Below are 15,713 nucleotides of genomic sequence, written 5' to 3' on the forward strand. Positions count from 1 at the left end.
TGAAGCATGAGAGATCAAGTTTCTTTAAAACAAACAACCACCGTGCTCTAAAAGATCTAAGTGAAGCACTAGAGCAAAAATTATTCATACATGGCTCTCTCAAAAGGTGTGTATAGCAAGGATGATTGTGGTAGACTAACAAGCAAAGACGCAAATAATACAAGACGCTCCAAGCAAAACACATATCATGTGGTGAATAAAAATATAGCTCCAAGTAAATTACCGATGGAAGTGGACGAAAGAGGGGATGCCTTCCGGGGCATCCCCAAGCTTTGACTTTTTGGTGTCCTTGGATTATCTTGGGGGTGCCATGGGCATCCCCAAGCTTAGGCTCTTGCCACTCCTTGTTCCATAATCCATCAAAAGAATTCACCCAAAACTTGAAAACTTCACAACACAAAACTCAATAGAAATCTCGTGAGCTCCGTTAGAGAAAGAAAACAAAAGACTACTTTAAGGTACTGTAGTGAACTTGTTCTTTATTTGTATTGGTGTTAAACCTACTGTATTCCAGCTTCTCTATGGTTTATAAACTATTTTACTAGTCATAGATTCATCAAAATAAGCAAACAACACACGCAAAACATAATCTGTCAAAAACAAAACAGTCTGTAGTAATCTGTTACTAACGCAAACTTCTGGAACCCAAAAAATTCTACCAAAATTAGACGACCTGGGCAATTTGTTTATTGATCATTAGCAATTGGAATCACTATTTTAGCACGTTCTGGTGATTTTTGACAATTCGGGCACTGAGCACAAAGATTCTGGAAATTACAGCAAGATCAAATAACTATCTTCCAAGAAGATCTAATAGGTTTAACTTGGCACAAACACTAATTAAAAGATAAAACCACATCTAAACAGAATCTAGATGGATTATTTATTCCTAAACAAAACCAAAAACAAAAAACACAAAATAAAATTGGGTTGCCTCCCAACAAGCGCTATCGTTTAACGCCCCTAGCTAGGCATAAAAGCAAGGATAGATCTAGGTATTGCCATCTTTAATAGGCAATCCATAAGTGGCTCTCATGATAGATTCATATGGTAATTTTAATTTCTTTCTATGAAAGTGTTCCATGCCCTTCTTTAAGGGAAATTGGAATTTAATATTCCCTTCCTTCATATCAATAATTGCACCAATCGTTCTAAGGAAAGGTCTACCAAGAATAATAGGACATGAAGGATTGCAATCTATATCAAGAACGATAAAATCTACGGGCACATAATTCCTATTTGCAACAATAAGAACATCATTAATTATTCCCATAGGTTTTTTAATAGTGGAATCCGCAAGATGCAAGTTTAGAGAGCAATCATCAAAGTCACGGAAATCTAACAAATCACACAAAGCTTTGGGGATAGTAGAGACACTAGCACCCAAATCACACAAAGCATGAAACTCATAATTTTTAATTTTAATCTTAATTGTAGGTTCCCACTCATCATGGAGTTTTCTAGGGATAGAAACTTTCAACTCAAGCTTTTCTTCATAAGATTGCATTAAGGCGTCAACAATGTGTTCGGTAAAGGCCTTATTTCGACTATAAGCATGAGGAGAATTTAACACGGATTGCAACAAGGAAATACAATCAATTAAAGAGAAATTTTCATAGTTAAATTCCTTGAGATCCAAAATAGTGGGTTTAGCAATATCTAGATTTTTATTTCTTTCAATCCCTTTTTTTTATCAATTTCATCATCAGGATCTAAAAACTCAGAATTCTTAGAACGCCTTCTAGGTAAGGGAAGATCATAATCAGAATCATCAAGATTCATATTGCAAAACAAAGGTTTAATAGGGGACACATCAATAACTTTCAGATCTTCATCTTGATTTTCATAGTTATTCGGTTTAGCGGCCATCTTATTGACTAAGGTGGCTTGCATATCCGAAATTTCAGCGGTCATTTTTTCAAGATGAGCAATTTGGGCTCTTACACCATCAAATTCTTTGGACCTATCATCGAGCTCTTTATTCATATAACTCATAAAACTCTTTTTTTCCTTAAGCTCGTTTCTAAAGAAATTATTATGCTCGAATTGCAAGACCATAAACTTCCTGACATTGTTTTCGATATCTTCTAGCCTTTTAAGGTGAAGATCACCAAAATTAGGTAAGGCCATCGTGACGAACAAGCAAGCAAACTAACACACGAGCAAACAAAAGGCAAAGGGAAAAAGAGGAGGAGATTGGGAAAGAGAGGGCGAATAAAATGGCAAGGGTGAAGTGGGGGAGAGGAAAACGAGAGGCAAATGGCAAATAATGTAATGCGAGAGATAGAGATTGTGATGGGTACTTGGTATGTTGATTTTTGCGTAGACTCTCCGGCAACGGCGCCAGAAATGGCTCGTTGACGGGAGAGTAAATCTTGACTTGACTTGGCGTAGGCCTTTCCAGCAACGGCGCCAGAAATCCTTCTTGCTACGTCTCGAGCTAGCAATGGTTTTCCCCGAAGAGGAGGGGGTGATGCAGCACAGTAGCATAAGTATTTCCCTCAGTTTTTGGGAACCAAGGTATCAATCCAGTAGGAGGTCACGCGCAAGTCCCTCGTACCTGCACAAAACGGTAGCAACTCGCAACCAACGCTTAGGGGTTGTCAATCCCTTCACGGTCACTTACGAGAGTGAGATCTGATAGAGATAATATTTTTGGTATTTTTGGTATAAAGATGCAAAGTGAAAGGTAAAAGCAAAACAAGTAAAATAAAGTAATGGAGATTGATATGATGAGAATAGACCCGGGGGGCATAGGTTTCACTAGTGGCTTCTCTCAAGAGCATAGATATTCTACGGTGGGTGAACAAATTACTGTTGAGCAATTAATAGAATTGAGCATAGTTATGAGGTTATCTAGGTATGATCATGTATATAGGCATCACGTCCGTGACAAGTAGACCGACTCCTGCCTGCATCTACTACTATTACTCCACTCATCGACCGCTATCCAGCATGCATCTAGAGTATTAAGTTAAAAACAGAGTAACGCCTTAAGCAAGATGACATGATGTAGAGGAATAAATTCATGCAATATGATAAATACCCCATCTTGTTATCCTCGATGGCAACAATACAATACGTGCCTTGCAACTCTTTCTGTCACTGAGTAAGGACACCGCAAGATTGAACCCAAAGCTAAGCACTTCTCCCATTGCAAGAACTAGCAATCTAGTTTGCCAAACCAAACAGATAATTCGAAGAGACTTGCAAAGATAACTCAATAGTACATAAAAGAATTCAGGGAAGATTCAAATATTATTCATAGATAAGTTGGATCATAAACCCACAATTCACCGGTCTCAACAAACACACCGCAAAAAGAAGATTACATCGAATAGATCTCCACGAGAGAGGGGGAGAACATTGTATTGAGATCCAAAAAGAGAGAAGAAGCCATCTAGCTACTAGCTATGGACCCGAAGGTCTGAAGTAAACTACTCACACTTCATCGGAAGGGCTATGGTGTTGATGTAGAAGCCCTCCGTGATGGATGCCCTCTCCGACGGAGCTCCGGAACAGGCCCCAAGATGGGATCTCGTGGATACAGGAAGTTGCGGCGGCGGAATTAGGTTTTTTGGCTCTCCTGGTCTAATGGGGGTATGTAGGTATATATAGAAGGAAGGAGCACGTCGGTGGAGCTCCGAGGGGCCCATGAGGCGGGGGGCGCCCAGGGGGGGGGGGGCTCCCTCCACCCTCGTGACCTCCCCGGAAACTTCTTGGAGTAGGGTCCAAGTCTCTTGGATCACGTTCGATGAGAAGATCACGTTCCCGAAGGTTTCATTCCATTTGGACTCCGTTTGATATTCTGTTTCCTCGAAATACTGAAATAGGCAAAAAAACAGCAATTATGGGCTGGGACTCCGGTTAATAGGTTAGTCCCAAAAATAATATAAAAGTGGAAAATAAAGCCCAATATAGTCCAAAACAGTAGATAAAGTAGCATGGAGCAATCAAAAATTATAGATACGTTGGAGACGTATCAATTTGCTTCTTGTGTCGTGGTTTGAGTCATCTTGTGGTTTCTTGTGTGTTCTCTTGGTGTCCTTCTTTGGTTTGGTTTGGTGTGAGACCTAAGCTCTAGACATATGGTGTGAGACATATGCTCCCTATCGCTACCTTATTACTTATGTCTTGTCTGAGTACTGTAGTTTATTGTGAGATGCATGCTTGTCCTGTTTATTCAATTCTCTCATATATCTTGTGCTTAGTACTGTTGGACTATAAAATATAGGGAGAGTGTTGATCCGAATGTGTGGGTCGTGCCATCTCTTGGTGCACACATTCTGGGGGAGCCCGTCTATATTTTGTAGTTCTTAGCTTTCTTCGTTTTATTTATTTTCCTTGCGCAAATCCCTAGTTGTCATCAATCCACCAAAAAGGGGGAGATTGTTATGACATATCTCTCTCAAGGTAGTTTTGGTGGTTGATGACAACATGTTTGCGGACTAATCTTGTGCTTTGAATAATTCACAGATTCTCCCCTGGCACGAGACGCCTTCTTCCCCTCGGAGTGTATTTCAAGACGGTGTAGCTCTTTCGTTTCTTTCTCGATGGACTAGTTGCGTAGAGGGCACCGTACTATCAAGAGGGGATCCGCTGGGGTTTTGCATGGGTGGAATCATCACGTACACATCAGCTTCCTCACCCTCCGAGCATTTCCTTTACATTGAAGAGATCTCTCCTCTCTTCCTTGTCCTGTCTGGGTCTAAGCGGTAGTACCACGCACCCAGCGGTAGTACCGCTGAGGAGCCAAGCGGCAGTACCGCTCCGCAGCGGTAGTACCGCCCTTGGCTCCACAGCAGTAGTACCCCTGGGGGCCTGGCACCTCCGCCTTGTCCTCAGCATATTTGAGAGATCCCTTCTCTCTCTCTCTCTCGCCCCAGCGGTAGTACCGCACTGCCTGCGGTACTACGGCCAAAGGGTCACAAGCGGCAGTACCGCTCCACAGCGGTACTACCGCCCTTGACCCCACTGCCGTAGTACCGCTGGGTAGTCTGGCTCCTACCGCCTCGATTCGAGAGGTCTTTTTCTCGTGTCGGGTTTTGCGGCACTAGTCACGGTTGTAGTGGCGGTAGTACCGTTCTAGGAGCGGTAGTACCGCCCTACCACCGCGGTAGTACCGCATTTGGGTCCGTTCCCTACTAAGTCTCCTCAGTGCAGCAGTACCGCTGGCTGGCGCGGCAGTACCGTCGCCTAGCGGTAGTACCGCCCCTTCTCAGCGGTAGTACCGCCCTGTGCGGGGCTGGTTGGTGGGGGCAACGGGATTGTTGCCCCCACTATAAAAGGGAGTCCCCTTCTTCCTTCTCACCTACCTCTTCCTACCCCAAGCTCCATTTATTGCTCAAGCTCCATTAAATACTCCAAGCTTCATTTTGCCCGATTTATCTCCCTAGCCAATCAAACTTGTTGATTTGCTCGGGAGTGTTTGAGAAGGCTCCGATCTACACCTCCACCAAGGGATATTCGATTCCCCCACTCATCCCTAGCGGATCTTGTTACTCTTGGGTGTTTGAGCACCCTAGACGGTTGAGGTCACCTCGGAGCCATATTCCATTGTGGTGAAACTTCGTGGTCTTGTTGGGAGCCTCCGATTAAGTTGTGGAGATTGCCCAACCTTGTTTGCAAAGGTTTGGTCGCCGCCTTCAAGGGCACCAATAGTGGAATCACGGCATCTCGCATTGTGTGAGGGCGTGAGGAGAATACGGTGGCCCTAGTGGCTTCTTGGGGAGCATTGTGCCTCCACACTGCTCCAACGGAGACGTACTTCCCCTCAAAAGGAAGGAACTTCGGTAACACATCCTCGTCTTCACTGGATCCACTCTTGGTTATCTCTTACCTTTACTTGTGCAAGCTCTTTAGTGTTTCTACCCTTGCTTGCTTGTATGCTTGTTGTTATTGCATCATATAGGTTGCTCACCTAGTTGCACATCTAGACAACCTACTTTGATGCAAAGTTTAATTTGGTAAAGAAAAGCTAAAAATTGGTAGTTGCCTATTCAACCCCCCTCTAGTCAACCATATCGATCCTTTCAGCTTGTGAGCCCATGTTAAATTTATTTGTCAGTTTTAGTTGAGACTAGCATGCCCGCGCGGCGGCACGCCGCGCCTGTTGAAACATAATATGAAAGGTCTTTATGTGGTGATGGAAAAGTTTATGTGTTAATTTTCCATCTAATGGCTCAGTTGTTGCTTGTTTTTTACACTATGATGTACTCCCGTATGAACATTAAGTTCTTATATATGGATGCTGGAAAAGTTTATTTGTTAATTGTACAACTAATGGCTTAGTTGTTGCTTGTTTTCTACATTATAACGTATGCATGAACATTAAGTTGTTATATGTGGACACTGGAAAAGTTTATTGAATAAAACAGTTGCTACATTTCATACAAGGGGGAATACAATTAGAGCTTGCATGCTAAATTTGTGTCGTTATGGTAAATCATTTCATCGTTCTACGACCACATGCTAGATTGGTGTCGATGATGAAATGGCAGAGCGCCTATGCAAATTCTTGGATGCGATTCTGTGCACTTTGACACCAGGGTATGTCACCATCGAGTCAATGGTGTGTGGTTGCTGTGGATACATGGGTAATGGTATGGTATCTGAAAAATTGTCATAGATTATTGTTCGAGTTTTGATTTGTCTTGTGAATTCATTTTGCTGAAAAGTCGCATGTTGACAGGCCATGTTGAGTTGCCATTGTAAGGTTCATGCAAAATCTTGAACACTAAATAAGTTTCTTTTTGCAACATTGAATGCTTGATGAAGAAGCCACAGCCCCTGCCGGTCCAGAGACGCCGCCACCCCTGGGTGGTCTGATGCGCTACAGTATGCAGTGTAATGTTGTTGGGTGCACCGTGCACACTACAGTGCTACAACATAATGTAATTATGTTTAGCATGATTAGCGCCATATCGAGCAAATTTGCTAAATATAGTGTGCCCCTTCCAAATACGCTATAGCGACACTATAACGGTGAAATAGCGCGCTTTTTGTTTCGTTGATTATGACATGGGTCTCTGTATTTTAAAGCAATATGGGGATATGCATTCACCATTGATTTATATTTTAGTATAGTATTGCGAAGAGAAAACCTGATCAATGCTATAAAATTAGACATTTCCCCCCTTAGCCCAGCATGAATAACAAAAAAAATGACATTTCCCCCCTTAGCCCAGCATGAATAACAAAAAAAATGACATTTCCCCCCTTAGCCCAGCATGAATAACAAAAAAAATACAATGATCATATTCACCATAGAGAATGATCATTTCATTCATGTAAGACAAAATAAGAAGAAACCACTGATCTTGTAAGTAGTGCAGAACCGGAAGAAACTGGAAAGGTTGCAGCCCGCGCTATGTCTTCCATGAAGAGCATCTCATTGTAGATGAATAAGAAGAGCAACAATGGTAGATAAGGCATTCCTTTGTGATATAGTGCACTGTTCTGAGGAAGTCAACCAGCTGATATGAAGTTAGAGTCATCAATGGTAGATAAGTGACGCATATTTTCAAAAATAGGTTATGCAAAAAGGGATGTTGTATATATCACACACCTTCCATTGGGAACAGATTCAAGTGGAAGTTACCGATGAAAGAGAAAATACCCCTTCATGACAGCGTCTTTGGTCCACACCTCTGCAATGCTCATGCAGGATACCGTTTTGGAGATGTGCATACTATCGAAGACGCATATTACGAACTGTCCTAAACCTCAATGGAAACAAAGACAATGAGTAGGAGGAGTATAGTGCTATAGTGAGTAGCCCCAGGGCATTCCACAGCTCGACCCGGCCCTGCAGTGAAAGCAACATATGTTCGACTGGCTCCATCGCGGGGCAAATATCGCAGAAGCATAACTGAAACCGACAGTGTCGAACATATGTGCCAACAGGATGACATATTCAGTGCGCACCAGTCCGTGGGAGGGCCGGAGCCTGTAGTTGCCGCAATAGGCAGCGGACACCCTAACGCTGCCGCCGCTTTCTGTGGCCAGGGCGAAGTCAGCAAGGCTTCGGGCGACGGCGACGGCGGAGCCGCTGGAGGAGTAGCCAGAGATACGGCCTGGGGCACAGGGGTTTTGGCGAGGCCGCGAGAGTGCCGTAGTGCGCTTTCTTGTTGTTCATGCTGTAGACCATCTCGTCCATCACCGTATTGGCCGGGCCATGCCCATCACCGCCGCGGCGATCGCGGCCAGCACTCTGCGCCATCTCCCGTGTATGCAAGTCGACCTCGTCCACGGCTGACTTGCAGCTGGGCTGGCGCGAGCTCAAGGCGGCGGCCTCCCATCTGCGCTGGAAGGTGGCGCCGGGCTGCGGCCAGAGAGACGTGAGAGGGCGCAAGGTAGCCGGGCCGTAGCGACCTCACACGCTGACGGCGGGAGGGCTGCATAGGGCGGCGGGGCAAGCCGCAAGCGTCGTCGTCGGGGAACGACTGCGAGTTGTCTGGGAGTGAGGACGCGTTGCCGGACGCATCACGCGTCTGACTGCCATGACGACATCGAGGTCTTGTGATGCCAAAGGCGGCCGTCTCTCGATCGCGCGCCTTTCCTACGCCGTCTGTCCTGCCTGTTATGTTCACGTCTGTGATGATCGAGACCCAGAAGCTCCACCGCCCTCCATGCCGAATCCACTATGATCATTGCACACAATATCGAACACATGCAGGTGCGCGTGATTTCTCACCTCTTATTTGGAGCTGCCGAGGACCATGGGAGGTGGCCCAGGCGATCGTATCGTTCCCGCCATAGCAGAGCATGATATGGCAGGTTCGGAGCATCTGGTGCCCGACCTGAGGAACCGGCCATATGATCAGTGGTTGTGTGATCCCACATACGCAAAGCAGAGGCGGAGGAGGTGCCTCTGTCGGAAGGGCGATGGAGTGGCCAGCGCCGGGAGGGAAAACGGGGGCCCGACGGTCGAGGCTCGCAGAGGGACGGGCCAACAGCGAAGTCATGAAGGGGACGACCGCAGGCATCTATTGGTGGGATTTGGGAGATGTGCAACCAAAAAGAAAAACACCTCCTTTTATAGGGACATACAACGAAGGTGATTGAGTCGTGCACGTTTCTAACTGGACAATCTAAAGATATCTACTATCGCCTACATCCATCAATCGACACAAAAGAAGAAGAAGAAAGGAACACAAATGCCTACGTTGAACCGCCAGCCATCGAGAGAAGCCTGGAAACGATCGATACATGCACGTGGCGTGAAAAACTCGCCGCTGCATGCATGCAACTGCAAAAAAAAAAACACCGCCTACCCACCGCTGCATGAATGCAACTGCAAAAAAAAAAAAAAATCCACCGCCTATCCACCGCTGCATGCATGCATCTGCAAACAAAGCAGCAAAGATCAATCACGTCACGCATCTATGCCCCCCGCCATGCAGGCCCACCTCCACCGCCCCGGTTGACTTGGCACAAAATCCTGAAAAAAATCTCTAGGTGCATCATAATGTGTACCTCATCAGAACCCCCAGTAAATAACGTGTCGCATCCCTATTGGTTGGTTTTTCACTGATTGAAAAAAGTCAAAAAAAAGGGTAAAAGAAACCTGGTCAGATTTAGTATATGTACAATGATTATCTTGTACGCATATATTTGTTCTTGAGTTGAGCTAAATGTTTTTCGTATCAAATGTGCTATAAATGAATGTAAAATTATCAATAACTTGTGTACTGTTTGATCTACCCGCTGGGTACCCAATGGGTATAGGTACCCGTCGACTATGGGTACGGGTATGTGTAGAATTTTGTACCCATTGACTACAAGGGTATGGGTATGATATTTCTCTAGCCGCCCCATACCCTATCCATTGCCATCCTTACTTGAGCCTGGCTCACAGGAAACGGCCGATTCAGCCTGTTCCCATGCATGTAGGACTAGAGATGCTTTAAGTTTTATGCGGGCCGAGTATCTGATGCAGGCCGGTCAACTAAACAGGCTATTTTCCTCTCGGTCTAGTTGGGGTTGATGCGGATTACCAAACATATCCTATATTCTAGCACTTTTTTGTCCTAGCACTACATGAACCGGCAAAGATGCCTAGTTCGGAGAGTTTGCCGAGTGCTTTCTATTGGCAGCTCGGCAATGCTACTGTTTGCCAGAGGCAAATTTTAACATGCTCCTTCGTATCTTTTCTTTTGACATGAGAGGTAAGAGTAGATAATAGATCTGAGCCATTGATTTAATAAATAGTGGATCTTAGTAACTCTTACCTTTTTACCTCCCATGTGGAAAGTGGAGGTAAGAGGTGACACGTTAAAATTGCTCTTATTGAGAACGGATATACACGAACTCATAAATCACATGAAACTCTGCAAAATAGAGAAGTCTGCCCAATAGAGGAAAAGCAACTCGGCAATCAAACGAAACTCGACCCCATTTCCCGTGTTTCCTTCCACACGAAGTTAGCAAAGACATGAGCAATGGGCCCGACACAACCCTGCTGACGGCAACATGCAATCGTTGCGACTTCTCTCGAGTTTCCACTAATGGGAACTCAGTAAACATTTATATTTTTCTTTTTTCCAAATAAGGAAGGCCAGGAGTCACCCCTTTGCCGAGTACACGCAATACAAAGATGCCACCAAAGCCATATCCCTTTATTTTCCTTAAGTAACCGACGCACGGATGACTCAGCTAAAAAAACCTAAGCCTTGCTAACGGAAAATAGCCTGGCTGGACTCCCTAGCATAGGTGTTTGCAGTACACAACAAGTTTTCCCTCAGTGAGAAGCCGATGTATCAATCCATGGAAGTACCGGTATTCTGCGATAGTTTAATATTCTACAACACAAATAAAATACACTTGTGTCCCTAACTGTGCTAGCAAGGGTGCTAATCTTGCTAGTTGCACAAGACGATTAAAGGATAAAGTAGTAAATACTAATTTTGTATTTTTGAATAAATCAAAACTGAAAATAAAAGAGTTTATAAAAGTGTGGTAAGTAGACCATGGTTCATAGGTTCACCAAGTACATCTATCCAATACATAAAAGTGCGGTAACTAACATAATCACGTGAAAAAATGTATTTCATGTTCATGTCAAACATATAAGTGTTGATCTTATATAGACAATACGTCCAAAATACTATTAAACCCAGATACCCTCTGCATCTTGTAGCTAAATAGCCGGTGCATAGATCGAGATCCCTCTGCACCGTTTGGACTTTAAGGCCTCTTTTAGTTTATAGGATAGGATTATCATAGGAATAGGAATTTTGTAGGAAATGAGATACATGTATCTCAAATCCTATGAGTAGAAATAGGAAACAAGATGTCATTTGGTTGACACCAAAGGAATTTTTCCATTGAGTCTAGGCTCTTTTTTATTTTCCTATGAAATGTGGAGGATAGGAACCAATCCTATGTAGGAATAGGAATTCATTCCTATGAATCAAAGGGCTCTAAAGAAAAAAAATCCTATAAGAATCCTATCCTCTAGAATTTCTATGAAATTCATGTAAACCAAAGGAGGCCTAAGTGTGAACACATGCAATCATTTGAGCAAGATGACATATAGCTGTTTATGGGATTTTAAAGAATCCTTTAATAAAGCTTAACCCTTATAGTAGCAACAATTATATAAAGTAATTTTCAATTTTTGTCATTGTGGTAGATTATTTACAAGATTGAACCCAACTATTGCACACCTCTCTCACTACTGATTACCGATCTAAACTGTCCGATTAAACAAGTGGACATTCATAAATCTGAACATAAAGAAAGAATTCATCACATGATTAACATCACCACTACAAATACATCAGATAACCATAATCATGTAGGGCACCTCCTCTAGCTATTGTATTGAACATCTAAACACATCAAGAGGATGGGAGTGCATGCGCGGGGATGGTGTTATGTGGCCATGATGCATGGCTCCATCATTTTCTCTACGTGCAGGTCCCCATGGTCATGCCTGGACGTCTTGGATGTGGAGCTTGTCGGGTGCATGGAGGGTTTGGCTCTCGCGCACCATTGGACATAACTACCAATCATCTTGGAGTGTGATAGTTTGCAAGCTGTCCAAGTGACCAATGCTAATTACGGGACATGATCGGTCCCAATATGCCATGGTTCTTTGGGAGGTGAAGATTGGCTTATGGGCGAGCAGGAGTGTAGAATTGCTCATATTTTTAGAGAGAGTAGAAGAATGTTAGTCATGTTTTCGCAAACTTTGAGAGGACGTAGGACCGTACTGTGGTTTGGATCCATTTTGGTCCTGTTAACATTCCTAGTTTGTGTAGAGATGAACTTCGCTGCTCTTGAGAAATACACTCCTTTTACCGTCGCAAAAAAAAATCTGGTAGTCCGCGCTCGGTAATATGGGAAAATGAAAGTGAAAAAGTTACACACTGCGTAGTAATCGATAGATAGGTTTATATCCGGACGAGAATTCTCCGAGCCTTCGAATGCTTTTAGTTAGGGCTAGGCTCAAAGTAAAAGAGATGACATTGAAATATCATTATTCTTCTAGTATAGTATTATGTGTTTAACAAAATATCCAGCCCCTGTAAGTGGGCGTTGATTTATTTTATGAGTATATACTAGCATGAGATATTTTTACCCAACGATCGACACACATCACTGGTGGTTTCTTGTTACGCGCACGAGAGTGCGCGTTTATTGGGAAAACTTTACATGCGCATCAGCGTATGAACTCGCCAAAAATGGCCGGGCGGTAGCGCGGCGGGTTGTCCTTGCTAACAAACTCCTCAGCGGGGCCGATGAGGCTGTCCGCGGCCGGCATGATGAACGCCGCCACCGACGTCCGCGCCAGCGCTGAGTTGGCCACCGCCCGGTGCTCGATGCTCTTCAACATGCCGTTGGTGATGATCTGCGTCCAAACAATTAAAACATCAATGAACCCGTTGATTACAACCAGCCGGCCCGAACTTAGGGAGCAGTAATTAAGCCGATAACTGATTATCAATTTTAGGGCTAGCTAGCTACCTCCAGTTGGCGGCCGAAGTTGACAATGAAGGAGTTGGGTACGGGGTCTACGTTGATCCATTCGCCCTTGTAGACCACCTGTAGGCCGTTGACTGTGCCCGGTAGCAGGAGGGTGATGAGGTTCCGATCGCAGTGCGGCGGCAGGCCGAGCGTCAGGCTCGGGTCCGGGCATGGCGGATAGTGGTTGACGTGGATGACCACATCGCCTCCGCTGAGGTCCCCTTCGAAGTAGTCAGGCCGGAGCCCCATGCCCTCGCTTAGCAGCCGCAGCAGCTCCATAGCGACGCCTCTCGTCGGCATGATGAACTTCTCGATAACCTCCCTGGAGTGCACGAGACGAAAGAGTCAAAGCCAAATTGATCGGATCGGAGAGGCACACTGCGATCTTTACCGGAGACTCTGGGGCTTGTCGGGCCAGTCGTTCTTTGTGTCGCCGACGGGAAAGGCACAGGCAAGGCGGAGGCAGTCCCGCCAGTAACGATCGCCGTAGATGGTACCGGAGAAGAGCCGGTTGCGCTTGAACCTGTCCTCGGAGTACAAGGCCGTTTTGTCCGCCGCCGGCAGCCGGAAGAACTCCTCGCACACTTCCTCCATCTCCCGCATCGTCTGCTGGGAGACGCCGTGGTTGATCACCTGCATTCATTTGAATTACCACGCATTATTGGTGCCTCCATTCTCGTGATGCAGGAGTGATGTGTCTGTCTACTATGACAATGTTGGTGTCTCCGTGTGTGGAGGGTCAAGTGGAATTAAACGAGGGGATTGATTGCTGCTTGGTTTGTTTCGACTTGCCTGGAAGAAGCCGAGCTCCCTGCCGGCGTCCAGGACGGCGCGGCGAACCTCGTCGCGGCCGCGGCTGAGGTCGATAACGGGCAGCGATACGGCAACGGATGATGCCGGTGGGCGCTGGTCAGGCAGCAAGATGAAGCGGTCCGGGAGGGACGATGGCAGCGGGGCTGAGGAGAGCATATTCTCCATTGGAAGGATCACTGGAAGCGAGAGCGCACGAGGCAAGAAAGGAGACTCGATCCCACTTATTGTACATTCTTGAGTGCAGGGAACCTGCTATTTATAGTATTATCTTACACATGATCCCATATTTCTCTCGCCTCCGCGCCGGACAATGCTACGTTAGGTCGTATGAAAGTCGTACTTGGGTGCAAATATTAGCTTATTCAGCAACCACAATATATCAAGGAAAATGATTGTAATTCAGCCGACCCAAGTTTCTCTCCCATCGTCCTTATCCTTTCCGAGTCTTCACGTGCCCATCATTACCATTTTCTTCGTCTCCATTGACATCGGTCTCTCTCAGATTGAGAAAAAACGGAGAATATATCACAACACTGCTGTAAGCCTTGGGTAGTGGCCCACACACATGTGCCGGAACCATCCTAATGTCCTAATACTATTTTATTTTCAAAATTCTTATAAGTACATATACCGAATATTGCCTTTGGAGGCCGAGCTCCATGGAGCTCGGTTTTGAAAAGTTCAAAATTCATCAAATTTCATATTTTCTATGTTTCAAAAAATTCAGAAAAATAAAGATATACATGGAGGCATAACACATATATGTGTAAATTTTCAGGGCAAAATACGTTGAAATGGGGCTGTGCAAAAAAGACAAATTTGGGACCTTTTAACACATGATACTATTAATTCATCCTCCCAAACCATGAATTTGTCTTTTTTGTATAGGCCGCATTTCAACGTATTCCATCCTAAAATGTTACACACATACACATAACACCCTTATTTACTTGCACAAAAATTTTCAGATTTTTTTGAAACCAAAAAGTTTGAATTTTGAAATTTTCAAAAAAAAAGGCCTCCATGAAGGCCAAGAGTCAAATGTCCGTTCTCTACATATACTACCTATGTTACACGAAGGTCCCAATTTTTTTATTAACCATTTCTCCTCCGTAAGAACTAAACCAAGCATAAATAATATAATATTTAGAAATGTAACTTTCAGCATGTCGGGCTTAGATAAATAACTGTCAAATGGTAATAGAGTTTATATTAGCCATCTTTTATTGAGGTAATTTATACGAATGTCGTTTACATTGGAAAGAATGGAGAGACCGATGGAGTCAACGCGTCCCCCACGCGACCATAGGTGTGCGGTGCATCTCGTCTCTCCGACATCCACGCGCCGGCTTTGCTGGTCTACCGGCAAGGCGAGTTGATCCGGCGAGCCAAATCCCGGCCCATCATTACCATTTTCTTCGTCTCCATTAACATCGGTCTCTCTCAGATTGAGAAAAACCGGAGAATATATTACACCACTGTAAGCCTTAGACATCGATCGATGGATGTAGGCCACAATATTTTTTAATTAAATAAACTAGCCAGATAGCCCGACAGCCCGCTAGATTGGGTTAGGGTGGTGCAAACTTAGCAAATGCATTCGAAAGTAACTGATCTCCTAGTGGCTCACATACCGTGCACTCATTGATTTTAAATCACATGAGTGATGTGTTTCTCTTTTGTATTTTTACTTTCTGAATGTGCACCCCTGAAGAAAAAAAAACTTTCTGAATGTGTAGCCATGTGTGTTTTTTCCTTACATGGTTTTGAGGTCCTGGGGTGGTCGCTGTTGAGTATGTTAGCAATTCTCCGGTTAATTTAATCTAGAAAATATTCACGAGCAGGGCATTGATAGTACTGAACATATACTAATATTCGATCACATAAGCACATACTACGCAAATAGTAGACACATCCGCACATAACAA

General features: G+C 44.5%; 1 protein-coding gene and 1 long non-coding RNA gene across 2 annotated transcripts; both read right to left on the reverse strand.

Annotated features, from left to right (window-relative positions):
- Nucleotides 1-6,063: 6,063 nt before the first annotated feature.
- On the reverse strand, nt 6,064-9,003 carry LOC125515770. The gene is made up of 2 exons (XR_007287118.1): nt 7,568-9,003; nt 6,064-7,458 (listed from the first exon to the last, which is right to left on the reverse strand). It is a non-coding gene; the product is annotated as an uncharacterized LOC125515770 (long non-coding RNA).
- Nucleotides 9,004-12,468: 3,465 nt separating this feature from the next.
- On the reverse strand, nt 12,469-14,031 carry LOC125515769 (2'-deoxymugineic-acid 2'-dioxygenase-like). Its single transcript, XM_048681268.1, has 4 exons — nt 13,765-14,031; nt 13,364-13,605; nt 12,973-13,294; nt 12,469-12,856 (listed from the first exon to the last, which is right to left on the reverse strand). The coding sequence occupies exons 1-4, from the start codon at nt 13,948-13,950 to the stop codon at nt 12,668-12,670; spliced, it is 939 nt and encodes a 312-aa protein (XP_048537225.1). The 5' UTR covers nt 13,951-14,031; the 3' UTR covers nt 12,469-12,667.
- Nucleotides 14,032-15,713: the final 1,682 nt, after the last annotated feature.

The sequence above is a fragment of the Triticum urartu genome, chromosome 6, assembly GCF_003073215.2.
Source record: "Triticum urartu cultivar G1812 chromosome 6, Tu2.1, whole genome shotgun sequence".
Classification (NCBI taxonomy): domain Eukaryota; kingdom Viridiplantae; phylum Streptophyta; class Magnoliopsida; order Poales; family Poaceae; genus Triticum; species Triticum urartu.